This window comes from Carcharhinus amblyrhynchos, chromosome 20 (assembly GCF_965287045.1).
Source record: "Carcharhinus amblyrhynchos chromosome 20, sCarAmb.v2.hapA, whole genome shotgun sequence".
In the NCBI taxonomy this organism is placed as follows: Eukaryota; Metazoa; Chordata; class Chondrichthyes; order Carcharhiniformes; family Carcharhinidae; genus Carcharhinus; species Carcharhinus amblyrhynchos.
This window is the reverse complement of record NC_137343.1, coordinates 7,967,560-7,995,146: the sequence shown is the minus strand read 5'-3', so window position 1 is coordinate 7,995,146 and position 27,587 is coordinate 7,967,560. Positions and strand designations below refer to the sequence as shown.

General features: G+C 41.8%; 1 protein-coding gene across 2 annotated transcripts in view; it reads right to left on the bottom strand.

Annotated features, from left to right (window-relative positions):
• Positions 1 to 27,587, bottom strand: part of txnrd2.2 (thioredoxin reductase 2, tandem duplicate 2) — a 95,346-nt gene that overhangs the window by 27,349 nt on the left and 40,410 nt on the right. For both annotated transcript variants that reach the window (XM_080208053.1, XM_080208054.1), the window contains exons 9-11: positions 21,991 to 22,010; positions 21,686 to 21,777; positions 18,573 to 18,747 (exon numbers count right to left, since the gene is read on the bottom strand). In XM_080208053.1, the coding sequence (XP_080064179.1) occupies positions 18,573 to 18,747; positions 21,686 to 21,777; positions 21,991 to 22,010 (287 nt within the window). The remainder of the gene's footprint in view (positions 1 to 18,572; positions 18,748 to 21,685; positions 21,778 to 21,990; positions 22,011 to 27,587) is intronic.

Genomic DNA, 27,587 nt, shown 5'->3' with positions numbered 1-27,587 from the left:
GTTCTGAATAACCTTATTTCCTAATTCCAGCCCTTTTCTGGACCATAGGCTAGACAGGCTAGCTACATGCACCCATGGTTAGTGTATACCCATCAGTCACTAGTGAGCGTCGTCCTTAGGAAGCAGTAATCAGAGCTCCTATTATCTTTCCTGTACACCACTCCTTGGATATTACATCCACCGGTGATACTCCTATTGGGGTGTACCCATAGGATGCCATCCTCACGTTTGCCTGCTTCTGGTGGGATGAACCACGTATATCCAGGGTATCGTAGGCTGCTGTTCTGGTCTTTGGTTGAGGTGGTGCCTGTGGTTCGGTTTGAGACGAGGAATCCCATGTAGCAGAGAAGTATGTTGTTCATTCTGGGGGAGATCAAGGTAGCACCTGTTAATTCTTATTAATATCTGATTCTCTTTTCAATTTCATGACAAGAATGTCGTATGACTCCCCCCCAACTTTTTCCAAAAAAAAACAAAGAAATAAGTAAATGAATAATAAAGGCCCAATAGTGTCATACGAAGGGTTGGTTGGCAATCAGTGTTTAATGGGGTTGAGTGGGGTGAGGAATTTGCAGAGCGTGAAAATAAAATGTCAATTGGGTGATGCGTGGAGTGGACGGATAAAGCTATTCACAATCTGGACTGTGATGTCCTGGTTCTTCCTGAGTGAAGGGACCTTACTTGGGCAGGCTTTGGCTGCCAGGCTCCATCCCTGGTAGTGAGCGCCGGGTCAAACGGTTCTGGGAGTCCTGGTACCAGGGGTGCCGTAGGGGGTAAGGTTTGTGGGTTCCCCATCCTTTTCGTCGGGGTGCCCGGGCCATGGTTTTATTCCTGAAGCTCTGTAAATTGGAGCGGGGACCGTGGGTGTATCTGTTGGTCCTGGGATTACTGGGTGGGGGTTGTAGCTGCTTGTCGGGCCGGTCCTGCGAAGGACATGGGTTGGGGTCCATCGTCGGAACCTCTGAGATGGTCGTGTGGGGTAGTTGGGTGGTGCCCTACAGTCCCGGGCAAAATGGTTGGGTTGCCCACAGGTGTAACACTGTACTTGTGGGCGTGGGCCTCTGGGCTCAGATCTATATCGTTCTCGGTGTTGGGGATTGGGCCTATGTTCTGTGTGGCCTTGTGGTCCCCAGTGTCGATGATCAGCAGGGTTGTATGGGTGTGCAGGGTTTGCTGGCTTTCTGAAATTTGGTGCCCTGCAATCTCGGGCAAAGTGTCCCGACTGCCCACAATTAAAACATGTCCCTCTATCTCTCCCTGGGGCTGCTGTGTAAGGTAGACGTGTACCTCTCTGGTATTGGTGATTCCCTCTACCTTTGTTTCTCCATACTGGACCCTGACTAGCCCTCATCGGAAACATTTTTGCCTCCCTTTCTGACCGTGACGTTGGGGCCCCCTGAACTTCCTGTTCCCAGATTCGAGCTAAGCGTCGGAGAACCCACGTTTCATTGTGTGTGGTTTCTGCAGGGTCAAAATTAGCACAGGCTTTCTTGCCTTCCTCTGTAGCATGCGACACTAATGTCCTAGCCCATTTGGATGAATCAGCTTCATTTAATCTAGTCCGATCTAATTCCCCATATACTCCTGTGAAGTGGATCCACAAACGACTGGCAAAGGCAGTCGGATGTTCCCCTTTCCTCTGTCTGCATTTATTTAACCCATCTACAGGATCCCCTTTATTAAATCCTATCGCAGTCAATATCGCTTCCTTCATTTCGTTTAATGTTCCTTCCCCAACATTTTGAAGGGCTGGCAGGGCAGACCGTACAGACTTGCTTAAGCACATGACTATCAGCTTCACCTCCTCTCTCTCATCCAGCCCATGCATTATCTTTTGCTGCCTAACATCCTCAAAGAAACTGTATGGGTCAGCCAATGGCTCAAAAGTTGTGATTTTATTTGCGATCTCAGCCAATTGTGCCACTGTAAATGGAGTCGTGTATGTAACAGCCGGGTCCTGACCCCCTCCTGTCCGACGTTCAGTCGTCACAGGGTACATCGGTACTGGAGGTAAATCTGGGGGTGCCGTGGGTATGACCTCCCCTGGGAAAGGCAGTGGTGGACCCCAACCCTCGGTTTGCATAACATAAATTCTAGCATTCTCCTTTAACTCTCCCCAGTCTGCACTCTCTATCCCCTTTTCCTCTACTGTCCCGAAGGCACACATAAATCCATTTTGAACTGATAATAGGGATTCCAGCCTTGAGATTTCTCGTTGGCATTTTGAGTGGTCAGCAGTTGCCTGTCTCTGTTCTTTACTGGCTTGATGTAGAGCTTTTATAGCAGCCTGCAGATCAGTGCACTTAGCTTCCAATCGTGCTACTGCCTGCTCAGCTTCGTCTCTGGCCAAGACAGCACGCTGGGCATCTTGGTAGGCTCTCTCATACTGGGTTTGGAAATTGCCCAGATGTAATAAATTTGCCTGGTTAGTTCGCCTTAATTCATCTATCTGTCTGTCCTTTTCAGCTTTTATCTGTTCTATCCTCTCCTGCTGCTGTTCCTTTAGTCTCTTGATCTCCTCCTCCTTTTCCACCTGTGCCTGTTTTGATTCCTCCAGTGCCTTACATATCTCTCTGTCCTTTTCGGCTTTTATCTGTTCTATCCTCTCCTGCTGCTGTTCCTTTAGTTTCTTAATCTCCTCCTCCTTTTTCACCTGTGCCTGTTTTGATTCCTCCAGTTCCTTACGAACTGTGTTTAACTCCTTTTCTGTACCTAGCAGCTGTCCGAAGCAGCTCACAATAGCAATCTGTTTCTCATATTTGTTTGCCTGTTTTCCCTGAACTTTCCTTAGATCATCCCAATACTTCTGCCCTAGGGATCCCGGTCCCGTCTCAGTATTGGCACAAGATTCTGCCCATAGGGGCCACCCTTTCTTCTTAATATATTCCCTGATTTTTTTTTCCCATATGGGACACTTCTCTGCCATTCTATATTTAATGACAAGGGTTAGGGAGGCGATCGGACTGCGGGTACGGCTTTATGCTATGTTCCGGTCCTAATCCCTCTGGGTTCTAATACAAACCTACAGAGTTTACCCTATCCTCCTTGTTAGTAACAACACATGCACAATAAACAATTTCCCGAAAGCAGTTATTTGTCCAATAAGGAATTCACACCTGTTGGCTCTGAGTTTTAAATAACCATTCAATGTGGAGAGACTCTTCCCGCTCAAAAAAGACAGTAGGACTAGGGGGCACAGCCTCAAGATAAAGGGGAGGCGGTTTAGAACGGAGTTGAGGAGGAACTTCTTCACTCAAAGGGTGGTGAATCTCTGGAATTCTCTGCCCGTTGAAGTGGTGGAGGCTGCCTCGCTAAATATTTTTAAGAAGCGGGTTGATGGGGTTTTGATAAGAGAAGGGATTAAGGGTTATGGGGAGAGGGCGGGAAAGTGGAACTGAGCCACGACAGATCAGCCATGATCTTATTGAATGGCGGGGCAGGCTCGAAGGGCTAGATGGCCTACTCCTGCTCCTATTTCTTATGTTCTTATGTTCTTATGTTCTAAAGTCTGTGGGGTTCGATATCGGAGCAACAAAGTTACTTCTTGTCGATGCCCACCCAGGGACACCAAATGTTGTAAAAATCAGCCTGTTGTAACCCTTATACGGTGGACAAATAACTTTGAGCAGACGTCTTATTAGTACAAACAATATTTATTTAAACCCACACAATCAATAATCACCCACCCAACCAACAATAAGTTATCTTACAGAAATGCTAGAATTCAAGTACAATACAAGACCTTGACTTAATTGTGTGTGACTGACAAATACCCAAACAGATACTGGCCTTTATCTGTGTGCTGGTCTTGGTAGTTGTCTGCGTAGTCTGGTCCTTTAGTCTGGTGTGGTACCCTGGCTCTGATCTTCTTTCTTTCCTCCCTTCTCAGGTGTGGTGGCTCTCCGTCGTTGTAGCTTGTTTGTGGGGGTCCGAGAGAGAGAGCTTCCTGGTTGTGCAGCACCCTTTATACCCCGTTTGGCTTCACGCCCTTTTTTTGGCCATTGCCAATCAATCGATCAGGACTTGATCACCCTGATCGATAAGAGTCCAATCAGGTGCTACCACACCGATCTCTGGGTGTGTCCCTGGCGGCCATGCCTGTATGTGTTGTAGGCACATAGGTCACATACCTTCCTCCTAAATAAGGATTCACGGTGCCTTTGCGTCTGGCACACCACCCAGTGTGATCAGAAAGTCTCTTTCATCCTGGAGATGGCCCATATCCTGTGTATTCACTCATCAGGGTTGCAGCCTGTTTGTCTCTGTCTTTAAACTGCAGCCTGTCGGTTTAGTTTCTTGCCCAGTTATCCCAGAGTGCTTTACAAAACGCCAATTTAGGTGGCCTGTTTGGCTACACCCTTGATATCTTCGGTATCTAAAAAAAACTATCAATCTCTATCTGAACATACTCAATGACTGAACATCCACAGCCCTCCAGGGAAGTGAATGCCAAAGGTACACTATTGAGTAAAGAGATTCCTCCTCTTCTCTGTCTTAAATAACTTGCTCCTTATTCTACGTCCCAAATTTAGACTCAATCTCACCCCCAGCCAGGGGAATCATCCTTTCTGTATCTACCTTGTCTAGCCCCATAAAAATTTTGTAAGTTTCAATGAGATCACTTTTCTTCTAAATTTTAGACAATACATGCTCAGTCTTCTTATAATAGTCTTTCCATGCCAGGAGTCAGTCTGGTGAGCCCCCACCGCACTCCTTCTATGGCAAGTTCCTTGGGTAGGGGACTAAAACTGTACACAATACTCTCGTACTTAACACTCCAGATGCAGGACTTCAGCTGGTCCTGGTGCTCCATTTATAGTTTTACTTCCATCAACACCCCTGTTTTGCTAACCTCTGCACATGCTACAGATTCCCAAGGGATTTTTAGTACTGCTGGAGTCTCTTTACATCCTTGAAGGCTGCATTAAAGAATAACAGTTTCAAACATTAGTCAAATCATGGCATTCCATGTTCATTATGCCAAATTTACTCGTTGAATGCAACAGCTCATTGAATTCACATGGGCTTGTGATCACTAATTTGAGTTCAATTAACTCACTAACTCATGCATTTGCTTGTGTTTACAAGTTCAAGAGCTGCTGTACAAACAGCGCCCAAACAAAGCTTTCGTGGCAAAAATTGAATCAATGCTTATGGAATTATGTGGAATACAGGAATTGCTAGATTTAGTTTTAAAAAAATCCAAGATCCATTTAACTCACCTTCTATCACCATTGAGTGATAGAACATAGAACATAGAACATTACAGCGCAGAACAGGCCCTTCGGCCCACAATGTTGCGCCGACCAGTTACAAAACAATGACCCACTAACCTAAACCAATCCCTTTTCGTCCATAAACCTATCCACGGATCTCTTAAACGCCCCCAAACTAGGCGCATTTACAACTGCAGCAGGCAGGGCATTCCAATCCCTCACCACCCTCTGGGTAAAGAACCTACCCCTGACATCTGTCCTATAACTACCACCCCTTAATTTAAAGCCATGCCCCCTCGTGCTAGATTTCTCCATCAGAGGAAAAAGGCTATCACTATCCACCCTATCTAAACCTCGAATCATCTTATATGTTTCAATAAGATCCCCTCTTAGCCGCCTTCTTTCCAGCGAAAACAACCCCAAATCCCTCAGCCTCTCCTCATAGGACCTCCCCTCCATACCAGGCAACATCCTGGTAAACCTCCTCTGCACCCTCTCCAAAGCCTCCACATCCTTCCTGTAATGTGGGGACCAGAACTGCACACACTACTCCAAGTGCGGCCGCACCAGAGTTGTGTACAGTTGCAACATAACGCTGCGACTCCTAAATTCAATCCCCCTACCAATAAACGCCAAGACACCGTATGCCTTCTTAACAACCTTATCTACTTGATTCCCAACTTTCAGGGATCTATGTACACATACACCTAGATCCCTCTGCTCATCCACACTATTCAAAGTCCTCCCGTTAGCCCTATACTCAACACATCTGTTATTCCTACCAAAGTGAATTACCTCACACTTCTCCCCTTTAAACTCCATCCGCCACCTCTCGGCCCAGCTCTGCAACCTAAGTCTTCCTGCAAACTATGACACCCTTCCTCACTATCTACCACACCTCCGACTTTGGTGTCATCAGCAAATTTACTAATCCACCCAACTATACCCTCATCCAGATCATTAATAAAAATTACAAACAGCAGTGGCCCCAAAACAGATCCCTGAGGCACACCACTCGTAACCAATATCACAGCACAGATGGAAACAATTTCCTCTTATTTACTCCATCAAACTTTTCATCAAATCTCCCCCAATCTTCTTCGCTGGAATGATAGCAATCCTAACTTATCCCACATAACATCCGTGATCTTGCTGGATCTGTTGGCATCACTTGTAAACAAGGCTGATCAAGTAGTTTTAGCTTGTGTGCAATGTCCTGATAGCGTTATCTTTCAAGGTAACAAGATAATGTGATCGGAAACCCAAGCTCCCAGTGAATGATATCATGCAAGTTGGAGTTAATAGTTAAATCTGGCACATTAACCTGTAAAAAGTCTGACAACACCAGGTTTTAGTCCAACCGATTTATTTGATAGTAAACTCACTAGCTTTCGAGGGGATTCCCTCTTCTTCAGGTGAATGGAGAGTTCTGGCCTCAGACAGAGCATATAAAGCACAAACAGTTTACAGATTACTGATTAGAATGCGAATCTTTACACCTAACCTGCTGTTCAAGTCCTAATGTGGCTGACAATGTGTGTGGAAGGAGCACTGATCACAGGTTAAAGAGATGTGTATTGTCTCCAGACAGTACAGTAAGTGAGGTTTTGCAACAGGCAAGACCGTTCCCTTCCTGTTGGCGAACACTTCAGTGGTCATGGGCATTCAGCCTCTGACCTTCGGGTAAGCATTCTCCAAGGCGGCCTTCACGACACACGACAGCGCAGAGTCGCTGAGCAGAGACTGATAGCCAAGTTCCACACACCTGAGGACAGTCTCAACAGGGATCTTGGGTTCATGTCGCACTATCTGTAACCCCCATGACTTGCCTGGGTTTGCAAAACCTCACTTACTGTACTGTCTGGAGACAATACACATCTCTTTAACCTGTGATCAGTGCTCCTTCCACTCACATTGTCGGCCACTTTAGGACTTGAACAGCAGGTTAGGTGTAAAGATTCGCATTCTAATCAGTAATCTCTAAACTGTCTGTGCTTTATATGCTCTGTCTGAGGCCAGAACTCTCCATTCACCTGAAGAAGAGGGAATCCCCTCAAAAGCTAGTGAGTTTACTATCAAATAAATCAGTTGGACTAAAACCTGGTGTTGTCAGACTTCTTACTGTGTTTACCCCAGTCCAACGCTGGCATATCCACAACATTAACCTGTAGACAGTGAATAAAAACAAAGGTGCTAGAAAATTCTAACTGTGACCTCGCAGCATTCAAATATACACATGTATATTTTAACATTACATGTACAAATCTGCCAGTAATTCCTTCTGGCCTTTTTTCCCCCTAGTCAACTTAACAAAATATTGTTTAATTTAATTTATCCTTAGAGAAGTTGTGAATGGCAGCATTCATTATTCCACAAGAACTGCTTGCAAAAGTAAGTGGAAAAAGGCATTTAAAAAAATTCCACTCCTTCATCTCTCCCAACATACACAAGCACAATAAGTTTTTTTAAAAAGCATCTATTTTTAACCAGCTGTTTATATTTAAAAGGAAGTACTATGGCCAAAGTCATATAATTTAACTAGCCAGCCACCAGGTTTCAATGAGCACACATCTCGATGCTACAAGAATAGATTTACTATTGTACTCTGATCAATCAACACAAGGAAGTCTTGACAGCAGAAAGTAATAACCACAACTGCCAATCAGTCAGAGTTTAAAATACTCACTTTCATTCGGTTTTTAAGTTGGAAATATAGAAGCCTCCATGAATGTGCATGTTCTGACAGTATGAACACATTCTTCCAAAATCACAGGTCCCTAATCACCAACACTAGGTATTTGAAAATCACCTTCTTGGAGGTTATATTCTGCAGTGCTTGCTAAAACTGTAGTTCATTATATCTTTCCCCCTGACTATTTTTATATTGCTGCATGTTATCAGCTACTGGCAAACCGTAGAAAGAGCCGTTCTGCTGAGATTTCTAAGCCCAGTTACTACATTGATGAATCTGTTGCGACCGAGCTTGATTTTGCCATTAGGACCTCATCCCAATCATGGGGAAATATGATTTAGTTCTAAAATCCACTTTGCAAGACACTCCTGGCCTACAACAAGAAGAAGAGGGAAACCCCTTGAAAGCTAGTGAGTTTACTATCAAATAAATCGGTTGGACTAAAACCTGGTGTTGTCAGACTTTTTACTGTGTCTACAACAAGAAACACAATAAATATTCTGGTGCATCAAAACTGTAATATAGCTTTAAAGAGAAACATCAGCAGAGAAAAGGAATTAAGGCATGAAGTTTGTAACTAAATCCAACCTGCAACTTTTAACACCAACAATTCAACTACAATTAAAATCCTTGTGCAAAACCTCCAGATCCAAAATTATTCTGTTATTAATACAAAAATTTGAGATTCTGATCATAAACTTTGATGTGTAAATTTTTCCAAGTTTCATAAGAACACAAGAAATATAAGCAGGGGTAGGCCACATGGCCACTGGAGCCTGCTCGACCATTGAATAAGATCAGAGCTCATCAACCATCCTATCTCCCTTGATTTTCTAGTGTCTAAAAATCTAATAATCTCATCCTTGAAGATACTCAATGACTCAGCATGCACAATACTCTGGACGAGAGAATTCCAAAGAATCTCAATCCTGTGTGTGAAGAAATTTCTCCTCATCTCGGGCCTAAATGACTGATCGTTTATCCCGAGTGAAAGATCCCCAGTTCTAAACTCTCCAACCAGAGAAGACAGCCACCCAACTTTTACCGTCACCTCCCCCACCCCCAGACATTCATGTTTCAATCAGATCTCCTCTCTCTCTTCCAAATTCCAATCAATGCAGGTTCATTCTACACAACTTCTCATCCCAGGAATCAATCCAGTGTACTGCCCTTCCAGTTGCTTTATAATTGTTTCACCATTGGCGCTGTGCCTCGAGTTACCAAGTCCCCAAGCTCTGCAATTCCCTCCTTACACCTCCCCATCTCTCTACTTTTCTTCTAAAACCTACCTCTTTGACCATGCTTTTGATCACCTGCCCTGAACACAAACACAATGCTATGTGACTCAGTGACACATTTTGTTTTATAATGTTCCTATGAAGCACGTTGGGATGTTTCGTTATGTTAAAAGCACTGTATAAATGTATGTTGCTATTGAATAGAGAAACACCAAGACAAACTTAACTAGAATGCAAGGCATTGGACAATATTGTGAAATATGTTCTAAAAAAATCTCACTTTAACATACAGCTTGTCAAGTTTTATATTCCTACAGTAACTACATTTCTAAAGTATTTTATAGACTATGAAACTTTGGGATGTCCTGAGGTTAGGAAAATGTTATATAATGCAAGTCTTTCATTGTTACGACTTAGGAGTGTAGCAACGTGTATTAAAGTGATGAACTGGTTACCATTTCACTTGATTCATACTTACTCAATGTATACAAAGGTTATTATGGTAACCTTCTACACTTATCTCAAAATTGTTACAACATTTTAGTTTGCAGTGCTCCAAAATCCTAAATTCCTGTTGAGTTTTGCCAAGGTTTTGCTATTGGATCTTCCTTTAATACACTTAGACAGGTGTTACCTGGAGTAACTTGGAAATGGTATCTTATCCACTTTGAAGTTCTCTAATCTTCTAAGAATCGCTTAATTATCTATTCTATTTGCGAGACATGCCCAGTTTGTGCCTTGAAGAATCAAACTTTGGCAAATCTAAACATATTTCTCTGAATACTAACGAGAGCAAATTATTCTGAAGCGCTGCCATTTCCTTGGTGAACCTCTACTCCCGAGGATTAAAAAACCCTTGAACTACCATTAAACATGATGAGCTCAAAATCAATTTCTGAGGCTTTGGTACCATTACAAAACCGCAATAAGCTCTGTTGGTGGCTCAGTCAGCTATGCTTAACAGACAAATCTTCAGATCTGCACACTGTAGCTGACAGCAGTCAGAATAAGGATGTACCAATCACTCTGAGTGTCTGGGGCTACAAAGGGAAGTCTTCATGAGTTACCTACCTTAATGCCTTCTTTCAGAAAGAATGCACAGAAGGCAAAGGAGAGTGAGGGTGTGCAGATGAAATTGAGTGAGAGTGAGAGTGTTTAAAATGTCCAAAGTATTAATTTTGCAGCACATTGGTTAGCACTACTGCCTCACAGCGCCAAGGGCCCGTGTTCAATTTGTGCCTCGGGTCACTGTTTGCACGTTCTCCCTGTGTCTGTGTGGGTTTTCTCCAGGTGTTCCGGTTTCCTCCCACATTTGGAAAGACATGCCTGTTAGGTGCATTGACCCGAATAGGAGCAGGACTGTGGCAACTAGGGGAATTTCACAATAACTTCTTTGCAGTGTTAATGTAAGCCTTGTGACTAATAAATAAATGAAACTTTTTTTAAAATGTTTTAAAATAAACATTTTTTTAAAACTTTAAATTCTGCGAAGTGCTGCAAGCGCAAGAGTTATTATTGAAATTCCAGCATCAAGAACTTAAACACTTTAAATTTGCATAGGATAAAAATACTTGATATAAATTCCAAACATTGTGACAAACTAGTCTTACTATATTAATGAATGTGAGGAGTTAGCCAAGGGTATAACCTGTGAAAACACTGAATGAGAACTCACTTTCCAAATAAAGTTAGTACAATTTTGTACAATGTATAAAAACAGCATTCTCCAGTTCTCCTCGCGGCATATTATTTCTCTCTAGAAACTTACTGGGTTGGTATTAGAACTGCTGCGGTTTTCGATATACCTGGACTTGGGTATCTCAGGCACAATTGCTGGAGTTTGTAAATGACATGACATAAAGTGTTGTAAAGTGAGTCGGAGAATTGTTTGTAGTTGACCTGGGAGCTGGTCATTCTTCCTGATGTCCTGGCCAATATTTATCCACAGTAAGAAGTCTCGCAACATCAGGTTAATGTCCAGCTGGTTTATTTGGTAGCACAAGCCACTAGCTTTCAGAGCACTGCTCCTTCATCAGGTAAGTGGGAGTTCTGTTCGCAAACAGGGCATATAAAAACACAAACACAATTTACAAAATAATGATTGAAATGTGAGTCTTTACAAGTAATCAAGTCTTAAAGGTACAGACATTGGTGAGCGGAGAGAGGGTTAAGCACAGGTTAAAGGGATGTGTATTGTCTCCAGCCATTTCTCCAGTTCTGTGAACAGAACTCCCACTTACCTGATGAAGGAGCAGCACTCCAAAAGCTTGTGGCTTGTGCCACCAAATAACCTGTTGGACTTTAACCTGGTGTTGTGAGACTTCTTACTGTGTTTACCCCAGTCCAACGCCGGCATCTCTACATCAATATTTACCCGTCAGTCAACATCAGAAAAAAATGTTGATATTGTTATCCCAATGCTGTTTGTGGGAGTTTGCTAAGTGCAAGTTGGCTGCCACTTTTCCTTCATTTCACAGCAACTACACTTCCAAATATCTTATTGGCTGTGAAGCATTTTGAGCTCTGGCGGTCGTGAAAGGTTCTTTATAAACGCAAGTCTTCCTTTTGTTTTAAAACAGACCGGAGGAGGACCTGGGCAGAATGGCGATGCAGGCACACACAAGGCAAACGGAATTCATCTCGATGTGCGAGGTAATGTAGTTTAGTAGAAAGAATGGGAAAGCTGCAATATTGAAAAGAAGAACGTTGCTCTGGTAGAATTAACAGAATGCAACAGAATAGAATCTGCTTCAGCCATCTGATTTTACATCATTTTGAAAGTGTCGAATTAGAAATTACCACAAAAAGCTTCAGGGCAGGTAACAAAAGAGCAAGCCTGTGAAAGTAAAAAAAAAGTAACTTTGAAGAGTGGTATAATACCTTTCAGCCAAGAATTCTGTAATTAGTTATACGATGCAGTGAATTTAGAGCTAGTGTTGTACAAATTGACCTGTAGATGTTGAACATTTTGCAGATTTGGGATCTCCTGTAACAAATACACCTACATGACCACTCCAAGTCAAATGCAAAAAAAGTTGTCTCCTGTGGAGTGTCAGTCTCCTAAAAAACTGTGTTGAATCAACACTTTTATTTTAGTTCCTTCAGCAGATTTACTTTTTGAAGGAATCCTATAGTTGCTAAAGGAAACTAGAAGAAAGATAGATGGAATTTTATAAATGCAAGCTTTTACTTCCAAAAAGGAAGAAAGCTCAGCCCCAATCAGCACTCACCACAAAAAAGAAACAGAAAATCTATGGCACAGGAAGGGGCCATTTAGTCCATCGTGTCTGTGAGGACCAAAAAACAGCTATCCAGCTTCTTTGCACTTGCCAGCTGTTGGTCTGAAGGCTACGACATTCCAAATGTATATCAAAATGTTATGATGTTTCTGCCTGTTTTGTGCTTTCAGGACGTGAGTTCCAGTTCCCACCAGCTTCCAGATGGGAAATTCTTCCTCAGCTATCACTTTATTTCTTCTGCCAATTACCTTAAACCTATGCCTCCTAAACAGAAATAAGTCCTTCTATCTAGACTTGCAGTAATTTTATACACTGCCAATTAAATTGGTTCTAAGGAAACAATCCCAGCGTACTCAATCTTTCCCCATAAGTTGAAATCCTCCAGTCCCGATGAAATTCTCATAAATCCCCACGGTACATGTTTTATACCATGCCTGTCATGGTCATATTTTTCCTGTGATGCAGTGATCAGTACTGCAAGAAATGCTCTAAGCTAACTATCCTCTAGCGATAGCTTAATTAGAAGAAATCAGTAGGTGAATTTCTTGATGGCTGACGATTGCGACAGAGGCTTCAGAACATTTCACTAGATTGCCCCAGTGGTAAGATGTCCCAAGCCCACTCTCTTGCCCAGATGTTCAACATCTGGTGACTTCAAGGGAAAGAGATAAAAGTGCAAGGAAAGATATTGGCTTGAATTTGCCAAGAAGTGGCAATCACCATCAGATTGCCATTCCACTCTGACCTTTCCCTGCCGCGACAGAGCTCTGCACCTCTGCTCAAAACTTCCAATCTCAGCTTCCCCAGAAACACAGAGGAGAACAGACCCCACAGAGCTCCAAGGGATAACAAGACCCACTCGCTTTTTACACCACTAGCCGCCATATTCTGATATAGCACGAGCAAGTCTTCTGGCTATACATGCAAATTCTATCAGTGCTTTGGAAAAGGTATTAGTTATGTTAAATGGATTACATTAGAAAGTGACACAAAATTCATGGGCCCAAGATTTTCTCACGTAATGCATACCATTCAGGTTGATAAAATATTTCCATCTTATATTAGGTATGGAGAAAATAATTCTAACTTTGAACTTAGTTTCTTTCTCCTTTAGTGTTTAGCAACAATTTGATTGTTTAGGCTATGGATTTACATCAGCTTTTAGTGGGAGAAATGTCCATTTCCTCCTGATGACATCAACAATGTGAAATCCTTCCAATTTTAATATGGAGTATCCTCATTTCAACAGCTTCCCATGGAATTGACAGATCAGTGCCCCCACCCCTGGGCCAGTCACTTAGCCTTATGCAACATAGAAACTAAGGGGGTGCAAACTGCCACAACAGATTCCAGAGCGCAGACTTCCTTGCAAAAAAAACCACCAAAACAAATTTTAAAATGGATCATAGGAACAAGTAGAACGTTGCTTCCGCTGGTGGCTTTAACTAGTTTGGCGAGATCACTCATCAGGCTAGCTTTGTTCTTTGGGGTGATCCTCAGTAATTTTCTGCAGCTTCAGGCAGCGAACAGGAGACAGGCTGGAGCGTAGAAATAGTTTATCCTCAGCCAGGATAACAGCAAAAACAGTGACTTCTGACAGCAATCTACAGGGACCAAGGTAAGTGAGTGTTGCAGGTGTTTGTAACTGATGGACTGCTTCTTTATTAATGTAGCATATGGTGAAAGTCCTGAAGAAGTGACAGTGTCAACTGCTGAAAGATGGAGTTTTTCAGATTAAAGTGATGTTTTACAAATTCAAGAATGCACTCTCAACATGGCAAAGTCGATGTTTCACAAGAAATGAATGTTGGCCAGATAGTTTCTGCAGTACAGATAGAAAGCCACAACACCAACCTCCATCTTTTTCTCCCAGTTCTTTACTGGAAGTTAGATTGGTTTAATTAGCAACGTTCAGTACAGGAAGCAGACATAACTTAGAATAATTTAACGTTTGATTTTGAATTCTCCAACATGTTTATTAGGGCGGCCGTATTTGATTTGCAGTGCACTTTATACCTTGTCACATACTGATTGACAATATTAACCAGTCAAGTTTGTTTTTTTTTAAAACTTTGAGGAAAAATCCTGATGTAATCAACATTGTGGTTTCCTCAACTACTCTAATGACTGAATTAGAGTATGTGGAAATCTCCAGTACAGCAATGATTAATGACTGCCCATGTACTTAACATAAAGATAGCAGTTATGGCAGAATCAAGGCACGATGTGAAGGAATTTTAAGGCATCAATCCCCACGGCTTTACACTAATCCCCGTGTCAGCCATTCTGTGTCGATCGTTTGTTTCATGTTCTCTCCACCTCCTTCATGCGTGACTAAAAAAAATACCAGTAAACGCTGTACTCAGTACTTATCCCACAACATTACTGTCATATTTACTCCGCAAGTTATTTGTATGAGAAAAATATAAATCTTTCAGTACACTTGTCTTATTTTTTCCAGAATTTGCACTGCACATGAATTATTCAGATAAAGTTGCATCACTTTTCTGCAATTCGCATTTTTTAAATTGGAAATATGCCTTCATATTTGAGCACATTGATCACTTAAATCAGAACAAAATGCTAACTACTGTCAATTTTAGAATACCTCAGTTACCTTCATCTTCCAAACCTTTTTCATAAAGCTACAGAGAGACGGTAAGTGGGTAAGGGAAATTTTTCTATTCATTCATGGGATATGGGTGTTGCTGGCTAGCCAGCATTTATTGTCCATCCCTAGTTGACCTTGTTCAGAAAACAGTTCAGTCAACCACATTGCTGTGGTTCTGGAGTCACAAGTAGGCCAGATCAGGTAACGACAGCAGATTTCCTTCCCTAAAGGGCATTAATAAACCTGGTGAGGCTTTTCTGACAATTAGCAATGGGTTCATGGTTGTCAGTAGATTCTTAATTCCAGATTTGTTTTTATTGGTCAAATTCCACCATCTGCCATGACGGGAGTCGAACCCGGGTCCCCAGAACATTAGCAGAGTTTCTGGATTAATAGTCCAAAAATAATACCAGTAGGTCATCACCTCCCCTTGTTAGGAGGTAGAGTGGGCAAGGCAGTAGGTTGGTATGGGTAAGGGGTCAGGGTGGCAGGTGGGTGAAGGGGTAGAGGATAGTCAGGTCAGGTGAGGAGGGGTTATTAAATTGGGCAAATTCAAGCTAGGTGGGAAGGTGGTTGGAAAGAGTTAAATGCTGGGGGCTGGTTGAAGGGTGGGTCGAGTCATATTAGGTGCATGAGTGAGGGAGGGCTGTGATTCAGTGGTATAGTTAGCTAAGAGTTAGACCAGGATTTTTCTGTCTAACATTCCCTGGATAAATATCCAGGTAATTATGTTAACTGTCCAAAAGTCTCCAGCTCTGATATAAAAGTTGAAGACTTTTTCAGAGCACCTTGGAGAGCTAGGAAATTGCCCACTGGAAGTTCAAACTTCTCAGGCAACTCTCGCAGAGTCACTGCATTGGGATTCCTGACCAATCAAGCAGCACATCTTCCAGGATATATCCGGTCTCCTACTATTCGGAGACTGGAAGATCTGGGCCAATATTTCCCAATTAACTGACACAATATACAGATTTCAACACTAAATGTCAGTGTTGTTAAGAATTCCCAATAGTCTTAGTAAATTACAACTTTGTGCTAATTCTTAAATTAAAAAGTGATTGCTAACCTGAATGTAAGTGTTTACAAAATAAATTAGGTACAACTATTGGAAGAATTCTATAAAATGGAAAATCCTGAGTGGCACAGAATAACAGGTTGAGCATGTATCTGACATTCCAAAAAATACTTGTTGTCCACTGATATTCTTTAGAATCGTTTGTTTGTTGGCTATTTTAAATTATATCTAGATTTGTGGACTCTACAGTTTCGTACCCACAAATTCTTTGACGTTAAACCTATTAGCTCCTTTGAAGACCATGCCAAAATGTCCATTCAAAACTATCCTTCAGGAGACATATGTTTTTAAATCAATTACATATTTACTTTAATAATCAGGACCAGTATCACTGGCACATAGATCGGAATACCCCCATGGGCAAATTATTCTGGCTCTTAGCAGTAAGCCCACAGGTGCAGAGTTGGTGTAGCTCAAGGGGCTGAATGGCCTTCTCCTGCACTGTAGGGATTCTATGGATTAGGAAACTAGTTAGCGAGATCATCACTGAAACATCACTTCCTCATCTTAACTTGTAAAGCCATGACCCATCAAAGATTTGAATCCTGCTTAACCAGAGAGTAGGCTCTTCGAGCACCCTTCTCACACTTTGAAGATACAAGGCTAATCATCTGTTGAGTGACCCTTCTCTCATCTCTAGCCTCATAACTCATTCACATGCCTTCTGCCATTGCTCTCTCACCCTGTTTTCCCCAAGCTTAGATCACATGGCAACGTGGCACAGCGATTAGCACTGCTGCCCCACAGCACCAGAGATCCAGGTTCAATTCTGGCCTCGGGTGACTGTGTGGAGTTTTCTCCCCGTGTCTGCGTGGTTTCCTCCAGGTGCTCCAGTTTCTTCCAGTCCAAATATGTGCGGATTAGCTTTGCTAAATGGACCTTCAGTATCAAAGGATTAGCAGAGTAAATACATGGGGTTACAGGGGTAGGGCCTGGGTGGGATTGTTGTCTGTGCAAGCTCAATGGGCCGAATGGCCTCCTTCTGCACAGTAAAGATTCTATGATGCTGCCCTAAGCAATTCTCCATCGCACTGTCTGCAAGGAAAATTCACAGATTCATCTCTTGGTTATTTCATTTTCCTTGCAAACAGAGACTTTCAAAAACAAAGTACAGCCATGTGTATTCTTCAATCCACTCTGCATTCCCTTGCACAAAAATTTAAATTAGCACAGACAGCAGCCACTAACATATCCAATAACCTAAACTATTCTGCTCTCTTGATCAAAAGGGAAGTGTGAAGAACGAATCCAATAATAATAAGCTACAAGCACAGGCTACAAGGGGAAGAAACTACTGTATTCCGTCAAATTAATCTGCATTTCTCTGCAACCCACTATGTAAAATGTGGCAGCATCCAGAGATAGTGCAACGGAGGGGAAATCACTGTGTTAAAGAGTTAACTGATTCTCAGTGCTTCATCGGCCACTGCCTAAAACACCTGGCATGGGTGTGTCAATACAGCAAAAACATTGAGTGCTAACTCAAGACCATAAATCAATACGCTTACAGTTTATTTTGGGGTTTGCGAAGCAAGGGAGGGGCTGATCAGAAAAAATGTCAAGTTCCTCATGATGGACTCAACGTCAGGAAGTTTCTGACAGGGAGAAAAAAAGTTAGATTACTTTACCGTTGTGTCAGTACGGAATTGTATTTATTCAGGTCAACCTTTTTATATTTGTGCAGACCCAGTCTGCATACCATTGAGTTCACAAGACTTGCATAACATGGTATCAGTTACAGCCTGAAAATAAAATTTACAAAGGAAGATTCTTGTTGATTTAGCAATTCTGCATCGATCAGACTGCTTTTCAAACAATGCAAGCCCCTCCTCGATGTCTCAATGAGTCTACATTCTAAATAGCGGAGCCAAGCAGACTGGTTTCAACCCTACCTCAATCCCTCTCTCTTCTGAATCAGTGGAGGACAACAGATCACACAACAGATAACAACCGTAGTAACAACAGATATAATTGAGTGAATTATGGATGATATACCATGTTTTAAAGTTTATTATTTCATGAGCATTGCTGGCAAAGCCAGCATTTGTTGCACAACCCTAACTGAGTGCCTTACTCAGCCATTTCAGAAGGCAGTTAAGAGCCAACCATATTGCTCTGAATCTGGAGTCATGTGCATGCCAGATCAGGTAAGGAGCAGACTTCACTAATAACGTTAGTGAACCAAATGGGTTCTTAAGGGTGATAGTTTCAGTAATTGTAGCCATGAAACTAACTTTCAATTCCAGATTTATTAACTGAATTTAAATTCCACCAGCTGCCATGATGGATTTGAACCTGTGTTCCCACAGCATTAGCTGGATCCTCTGGATTATTAGTCCCGTTACATTACCACCACGCTATTGTCTTCCCCTATAATTGATTGACCACAAAGAATGCATGTTTTCCTAATGTGAAACCATATATATGCAAGTCTGTTCCATGTCTTGCAACATTACCAGTGTTTCCATTCAAAGGGACATGTTACGAATTGACATTCTTACCAATTGCCCACATCACCGTGTCAAAGGACTCTCGCTCTTCCACATTTGTCTCCAGATTTTTCCATGTGACCTGCAGTTTTCCACTGTCCAGTTTTTCTATTTTGATTGGTATGCATTTCCAAAACATCCTGGTACCATAAGATGTCAAATGGTCTGTCACCAAATGGGCCATTTGCTACATTAAATAAAAAGAAAACATAAATCAAATTGCAACAACATTTTATCAGGCAATATCATTGGCTATTGCCACATTTCTGAGACTGCAACTGGGATGTTTGTATTTGTTATTTTGGGAAGAAATTAGAGGTTTGCAGTCTAGCATTTAAAACAAGTATATCTAGTACACACACATACCACACTTTCCTACAGAGATAAGGCAATTTTAAAATACTGGTTATTTTAAGCTGCAGCTGAAATAAGCAAACATTTCAACCTGTACCATTCCCTGACCAAACTGTTAAACCAGTGTCCTGGCCAATATCTATCCCTCAACTAACTCTCACAAAGTGACTCACATTTTCTACTCTGCACAGTGACCACATTTCTGAGAGTACTTTATCGCCCATGAAGCGCTATGGAACATCCTCAGGACATGAGCGTCATTGTATGAATACAAACTTTAAAACTCAACTCAACCCATGTTTACTTAATGATTAGCCTCCATAGCATTAAAGGAACGCAAAGCTCCTTCCAACCTTAGTATACAGCAACAATTTGGATGGTAATTTTCAGGCACTTGCAAGTTATCCCTTGCAAAAGACTTCACATTGATGGCTTTGTCTTAAATGGTGGCACAGTGGTTAGCACTGCTGCCTCTCAGTGCTAGATTCAATTCCGGCCTTGGGTCACTATCTGTGTGAAGTTTGCACATTCTCCCTGTGTCTGCGTGGGTTTCCTCCGGGTGCTCCGGTTTCCTCCCACAGTCCAAAAATGTGCGGATTAGGTTGATTGACCATGCTAAATTGATCCTAATGTCAGGGGGACTGGCAGGGCAAATACGTGGGGTTATGGGAACAGGGCTGGTGGGATTATGGTCTGTGCAGACTTGATGGACCGAATGGCCTAATTCTGCACCGCAGGGATTCTATGATTCTACAAAAAAATCATGCTCACTAAATAAACAGACCATGCACAAACTGTATAGAATGTCTGTTCTAGATTTTCTATCTTAGCAAAATAGTGCAGTACACATGTCATGCGTCAGTATATTTTGGGATTTCAGTCAATACTTATCATGGATTTGTTTGATCCATACTGCCTGCTGGTTCTAGCTCCACATTCTAATGTAATCTCAACTATTGCTTATCTTTACATAAACTTTTAAAAACTATAAATGACTGTGAAAAGATGAGCGCCCAAGAGTCACTGGACTTCTTCTGTGGATTGAAACCACACCCTGTCCCATGAAGGAACAAAAGGAATTTTGCAGACTGATATTGACTCAATGCCTTTTGTCTGAAACAAATTCAAAAGGATAATTCCAAATTGAATGGGACAATCACATACAAAGACAGTGACTGTCTCAAACGTTCAAGTGTGAAAGTCAACACACGGGATACATTATCGACCTAGAGACACCCACTTTGTTTGGAAAAGGATCTTGGACTCTCAACAAGTCACATAGTAAGACAGCAATGTTTGTTAAACAACAAGCTGTTCTGGACAGAAAATCCATCCAAACCAGCTGCACATCAACTGAGCAACAAAGTTAACAAACAACACTATCTTGAAGGGGCTGGGGGGGAAATGACGTTTCCATCTTCCAAACTCAATTTGAGAACTAACCTCCTCGTAATTTGACGACTAGAGGTTTCGCAGCTTACTGAAAATCCTTGACTGTACAAGGCCTTCACTTCAATTGAAGCGTCAACTCATCTCAGAAACTACAAGTTTGCTACGAAAGAGAGGCTTAGACAATTACACATTGTAATTGTACCTTTTCCCCCTCAACTTAGTTTGTGATCATGTGGGTGAATTGAGCGAGTGAGACATCATGTTTTAAATTTTCTGGGCAAATATATGATAATAAATAACCTGCTTTTCAGTTTGCTGCTGGAATTATTTAATTTGGCAGAATCATTTTGAGGGTAAGAAAACACATATCCCTCACAAAACACTGATCCTGGGCAGTTGGAAAACACAAATTCTGTGACAAATGACACGTAATTAAATCCCGCCTTTACAAAACAAAGTAATTTTCAACTTCCAGCAGTGGTGGGAAAGATCTGCCTGTATATTTTGAAAATCATGATGGATGCACGAATTATTGCAAGAATAAGTAAATAATTCAGCTTGCATCCTTACAGTAGATATTATCTCAACCTCGGAGGTATTTTACTTGTTCTTCCTATCCCCACTGATTCGCTGATCTCTATTATATGCTTATGTTCTTATGGCTTATGGCGTAGAATAATTGCTTTGTCATTGTGTTGAAGGAGATTAATTTTACTAACTGTTGCATTTCTCATGGTCTCAAACAGTTTCTAATTCTACATCCTCAGAAACTACCAATGCAACATCTGTTGCCCATATCCTGCCCCACGCCTTCACACTACCGAGTGCGTCTGTCCTTGCTGACATAAAATGGCTACTTGTCACATAATGCCTCAAATTTTAACTTCTTATCCTGGTGTTTCAAGCCCTTAATGATTTTGCCCCATTCCATCTCTGCAACCTCCTCCGAAGTATCACTCTCCACCCTCTGTACTCTACAGGTGCGGCCTTTTGCACGTTTCCACCCTGTGCCTGACCAGTAGCGGCCACGATGCCACCTGACATCGCCTCACACCACACTCTTGGACTCTCCTCTTTGACCAAGCTTGTTGTCACTTCCCCTAGATGCTTTTCCTTGGCTGTCTCTTTTTAAAGTACTTTAGAACTCTTTCTACACTAACAGCATTAAATAAATTAAAATTATATTAAACTATTCCTCAGACAAATTAATACATGAAAATAAATTAGGTAAACAGGTTCTCAGGAATATTGTTACATCACTGCTGCATCTGTATTGCATTTTGTTTATCCAGTATGAATTCAGACTAAAAGACATAATTCAAATATTGAAAAACAAAACTATTCAATAATTAAATTATAGAAATATACCCAGGCTTTACCTGATCAAAGCCACGGAGAGGAATGCTTCGCACCATGAGTGATGTATCCAAACCAACACCAGTTAAAAATCCAGCGCACTCCAAGGCCACATCTAATGAAGTGCCAAGTTAAGGATCCAAATATTACTACACCATGCGTGGAATTAAAAATAATGTTTTTTATCAGAAGCAGTGACTGACGTTAAACACGGCTCATCAGCACAAAATTAAGTTTAGCACCTTCAAAAGCTTCTCAAAAGAAGATAAAATTGAGGCACTATAAAGCTTTATTATTAACCTTTTAAGGGTTTTCAAAATAAGGATACAGCTTGCACCAATAATCAACCTATAAAAAAAAGAAAAAAATCAAAGTGAAGAATTTAACAACGTTAACCTGGTGATCCACTCGCTTTCTGTTATGATCTAGGCATTAAACATTATTCTTTAACATGTACTTATAGATAATACAAAAGAAAAACACTGAGTTTAATTTTCTCCAAATATTTGACAGATGTCAAATAAAAAGGAATTTCAGCTAATTGGTTAATAGCCAAACGATACGAATAAATTCAGAGGCACACTGAAGATTTATTTTTACCTGGAATGTATTACCTGAAAGGGCGGTGAAAGCAGGTTCAAACTTAAGTTTCAAAAGAGAATTGGATAAATACTTGAAGGCAAAACATTTTATGGATCATGGGGTGTGTGTGCGGATAGCTCTTTCAAAGTGCTGGCACAGATGTGATGGATTGAATGGCCTCATTCAACACTGCAATATTCTATAATAATGTATGCGAATGATATCCAATATGTTTTTTCCTCAGGGTGAAGGCATACTGAAAAAAATACATTTATTGTCCTAGCTCCTCTGAGAATGTGGGAGTGAACCTTCTCTTCAATCAGCTGCAATACGTTCACTGATTGTACTTCATATTCACACTTTCTTCGCTGCCATTTTTGCTGTCACCATTGCCAACATTTAAGACTTGGAAGCGTTAAATCTTCATCCAACCTCAATAGAATCTAAACTATCTTTCTCCATTCTGACAAAGATTTATCCATAACACCGTAAAAAATTGACAGGCCATCAAGCCTGACCCCACATCATGGTGGCTGGACCATCTGTGGGGCCTTGCTCCTTTGAGCTGCAATATTTTTGGTTCTTTTATTTCATGTAGTTGGTAAATGTTCAGATATGTTCCCATAAATGTTGGCATTGCAAGTGATGAAGGTGCTTGCTTCCAAGCCTGACCATCACAATCCTGCCCATATCCTTTACTCCCCACACATCAGGGTCATCTCCCCCCACCAAAAGAAAAGGGATCTTCCTCGTATCACACAATGCCCAAGTTCACCTTTGTCACCCGCATGCGCCTGTGATCGATCACCACAAGCACATTTTGTCACCTCTGCCACAGTGCTTAGCTTCATCCCATCCCTCCCCGAATAAAACTCAAATCCAAGTTTTTAATCATCTTGTGTATCACCAAGGTTCAGCTTAATGGCTACACCTCTACAAATCAGGCAGGACACTTTGGCCCACATCTTTAGCTGTACTACTCCCCACATCCCCATCTGGATAGAGAATTGGTTGGCTGATGGGAAGCAGAGAGCAAAGACAATAGAGATATTGGGTTGGCAAGCCATTACTAGTAGACCGCCACAGGGGATCAGTGCTGGGGCATCAACTCTTCACAATCCATATCAATGACTTGGACGAAGAGGCTGAACATATAGCTGCTGTAATAAATCGAGAGCGACTTGATGTGGCTTAGAGTAACAAAGGATTTACTGCCAATGATAGAGGTATTTACAATAAAAGAGTCAGGCAGAATTAACTATATAATTGCACAACCCTTCTCCCTGGCTCCAACTGAGGATATGCGTCCTTGCAACCAACGGGTTCAGCTTCCTGCCATGACACCCCATAGGGTCTGGCTGTTTCATGTGACCCTCAGGGAACATCCCCTTTAAAGGGGCTACCACAGCAACTAAACCTGATGACATAAACATAGATAAGAAAGCAAGATCCCAAAAGGAGAGAACGTCGACGGAGAGATTTAGACAGGTTCAGTGTGTGAACAAAAATTTGGGAGAGTGTAATGTGGGCTAATGTGAACTTGTTCACTTTGGCAGGAAGAATAGAAAAGCAATACATTATTTTATTTGAGACAGATTGCGTAACTGTGGTGCAGAGAGACCTGGGCATCCTGGTGAATGAATCACAAACAATTGCTATGCAAATACAGCAAATGACCAGGAAGTCAAATGGAATCTTGGCATTTATTCCAAGAGGAATTGAGTAGAAAAGTAGGAAGTTTTGCTACAGTTATACTGGGCATTGGTTAGCCCACTGCTGGAGTACTGTGTACAGTTTTGGCTTCCTTACCTGTGAATGAATATAATTACATTCAAAGCAGTTCAGAGAAGGTTCACTGTAATGATGAAGCAGTCTTATGAAGACAGGTTTGCTTCTGTACCCACTAGAGTTTAGATGAATGTGAAGTGATCTTATTGAAACATATAGGTGCATGCTGAGAGGATGCTTCTCCCTCATGGGGTACCCTAGACCAGGAAATGGTTTAAAAATTAGGGGTTTCCTATTTACGATGGAAGTAAAGAGAATTTTTTTTTTAGGGTCGTTAACTAGTGGAGTCCTCTTCCCCAGAGAGCAGTGGAAGCTGAGGCACTGAATATGTTCAGTGACAGAGACTCAAACAAGGTATAAATTTGTTGTTAAATTTATGGCTTGCTAACCATCAAGCTGCTTCAAATATTTGCAGTTGCTCCCAAAGGACAATGATAAGTTGGTCCAAAAAAAATCCATGTCAGGCATGATTCAGCAGGAAAATCATCCTACAGAAAATAAGGCAAGCTAATAGCAAGAGAGACAGGTGGCCTACCTCACCACAGCAGGTCACAATGTCAGTACTTCTGCAGCAGGCAACAACAGTGAATAGGAGAAAAAGTCAAAAATGTTTGTTACAACAAGTGGATCCAAGATACACAATTTGACTGACTTCCTGGACATTTGATGCCTTTTTGTAGCCTAAATTAGTGTCCATCTGGCCAATACTGAAGACAGATTTCAGACCAGTCTATTACTCAAAGTTTCGCCAAACCTTCCGCAAAGTGCAATCAAACCAAGTGAGTTTCAGGGAGGGTAGCTGGGATGCTCTGATCAGCTGGTCTGGCCTGGGACCATAATGAAATCAGGAACCAAGATCTCAGTACAGCATCAATGTGGCTCCAACAGGATGGGAAAATCTATATTCAGAGGAACATTGAGAGTAAGGGTGTGCTCCACTATCCACCAACATTACTAATTCTGGATTAGTTTGAGCTAAGAGTCATCCCTCCTTCTTTTGATGAAACTCATATTCCAACAAGCAAAAGTTGGACAGGGTAGAAATGGGAAACTTTTTCCAGCAACAAAAGAAAAGCGGGAATGCAATTCGAAGTCTTTCCAAACAAAGTCTTCAAACAACAAAATCTTTATTCCTGTGGAAGGACGTGTACATATTGGTTATAAGTCTGAAACCAATGTTCTTCTGAATCCAGAAGCAGCAGGACACAGATTCAAGCCTGCAGTTCAGTGAAGTAAGCACTAAAGTGTTATTCATAACTTTCTGCAGAGAAAGAAATGTACGCACATTCATTTTGTCTTCGAGATTACAATACAAACTGCAAAAGGCCTCTGAAAGTAAATGCTGTGGGGGTGAGGGGGGAACCTTTTGCTATGTGTGTGGCCCGCACAAAACTAAGCTTCAAGACACATGAAGAATGACGTGCTGGTGGAATGGATAATTCTAATGACAAGACTAAACCCTTAAGGAATTAATACAAGTCAACGAAAAATACAATACATATTGAAACTGAGTGCCAACATTTACCATTTCTGCCCCAGGGGCTACATCATTGGTATTAAATCCACGTTGAGCTGTGTACAATAAGAATTTGCCTTGAGCTGCTACCCAAAATATTACAGGTCACATGTGCTTAAGCAACTGAAGCTTCCAATTCCCTGTTAATGGATAGCAATGTTGCTATTAGCACAGTTACCAGCTGGTTTATCTGAAAGAAGATCTGTCGCGTGCAGATACACTGATCTTCTAGGCAGTATATTTACTTTACTAATTACACAGCACTCAACTGCATTCATCATAATCAGGCCCTCAATCTCGACTGCAATTTTATTAATTCATTGAGGGCGTAATGCGGAGACAATAGCATGGTGGTAATGTCACTGGACTAGCAATCCAAAGGCTCAGGTTAATGCTCGAGGGACAAATGTTCAAATTCTACCACGGCAGTTGGTGGAAGTTAAATTAAATTAATAGATCTGGAATTGAAAGCTAGTCTCGGTAATAATGACCATGAAACCATTGTTGATCATCATAAAAACCTATCTAGTTAACTAATGTTCTTTAAGGAAGGGAATCTGCTGTCCTTACCTGGCTGACATGTGACTCCAGACTCTCAGCAAAGTGATTGACTCTTAAATGCCCTAGTCACTCAGTATCAAACCGCTACCAAGTCTGATAAGAATGGAACCAGATGGATCACTTGACATCAACCAAGGCAATGGAAATGGGAATGTGACACCCAGTCCTGATGACCCTGAGAAGTCCTCCTTACTAAAATATGAGACTTGTGCCAAAATTAGGAGAGCTGTCCAAAAACTTGTTCAAGCAACAGCCTGTCATACTCAATAGTCATTCTCTCAGAATGAAATCTTACAACGTGCTGAACACACCCATCACCATCGCTGAGGTGGCACTACGCTGGTGTTTTGTCAGGAGGGAGCTGCCATGAGTCCTCAGCACCTACTCTGGATCCCATGAAGTCTCATGGCATGAGGTCGAACACAGATAAGGAATCCTCTGGCTGGTTACCATTTGGCTCCTCAGCTGATGAGCAATTTTACACATGGAAGAGCAAGAACACCCAATGTACTCCATGTAGGGACTTCAATGTCCTTCACCAAGAATGGCTCAGCATCACAATTACTGACTGAGCTGGCCAAGTCCTAAAAGGGCTGGGTCTGTGGTAGGTGGTGAGAGAACCGACAAGAGGGAAAAACCTACTTGACCTCATCCACATTAATCTACCTCTCACAGACGCAGTGACCATCACACAGTCGCTGCAGTGACCAAGTCCTGGCTTCACATCAAGGATACCCGCCATCATACTATGTGGCACTATCACTGTGCTAAATGGGATATATTTCAAACAGATCTAGCAATGCAAAACTGGGCATCCATGAGGTGCTGTGGACCATTAGCAGCAGAATTTTACACACCACAATCTGACCTCATGGCCTTGCATATTCCCCCAGACCACCATTGCCCTCAAGCCAAGGAATCAACTCTGGTTCAATGTAAAGTGTGGGAGAGCGTGTCAGGAGCAATAATAGGCACACCTAAATATGGAGTCAATCTGTTGAAGCCACAACATAGGATCACTTGCATGCCAAACATCAGAAACAGCATGTGACAACAATCTAAGCGATCCCATAACCGACGGGTCAGATCTAAGCACTGCAGTCCAGCTACTTGAATTGTGGTGAACAATTAAACAACTAATTGGAGAAGGAGACTCCACACATATCCCCTTCCTCAATACTGGGAAAATTCAGCACATCGCTGCAAAAGATAAGGCTGAAGCATTTTAACCATCTTCAGCCATAAGTGTCAGATGGTCAATCCATCAGCCTCCTCCTGAGATCCCCAGAATCACAGATGCTAGTCTTCAGTCAATTCGATTTGCTCCGCATGATAGCGCAAAACACTGGATATAGCAAAGGCTATGGGCCCTGATAACACTGCAGCGACTACAGTACTGAACACGTGCTCCAGAACTAGTCATGCCCCCAGCAAAGCTGTCCCATTACAACTACAACACCAGCATCTAGCTGGAAAAT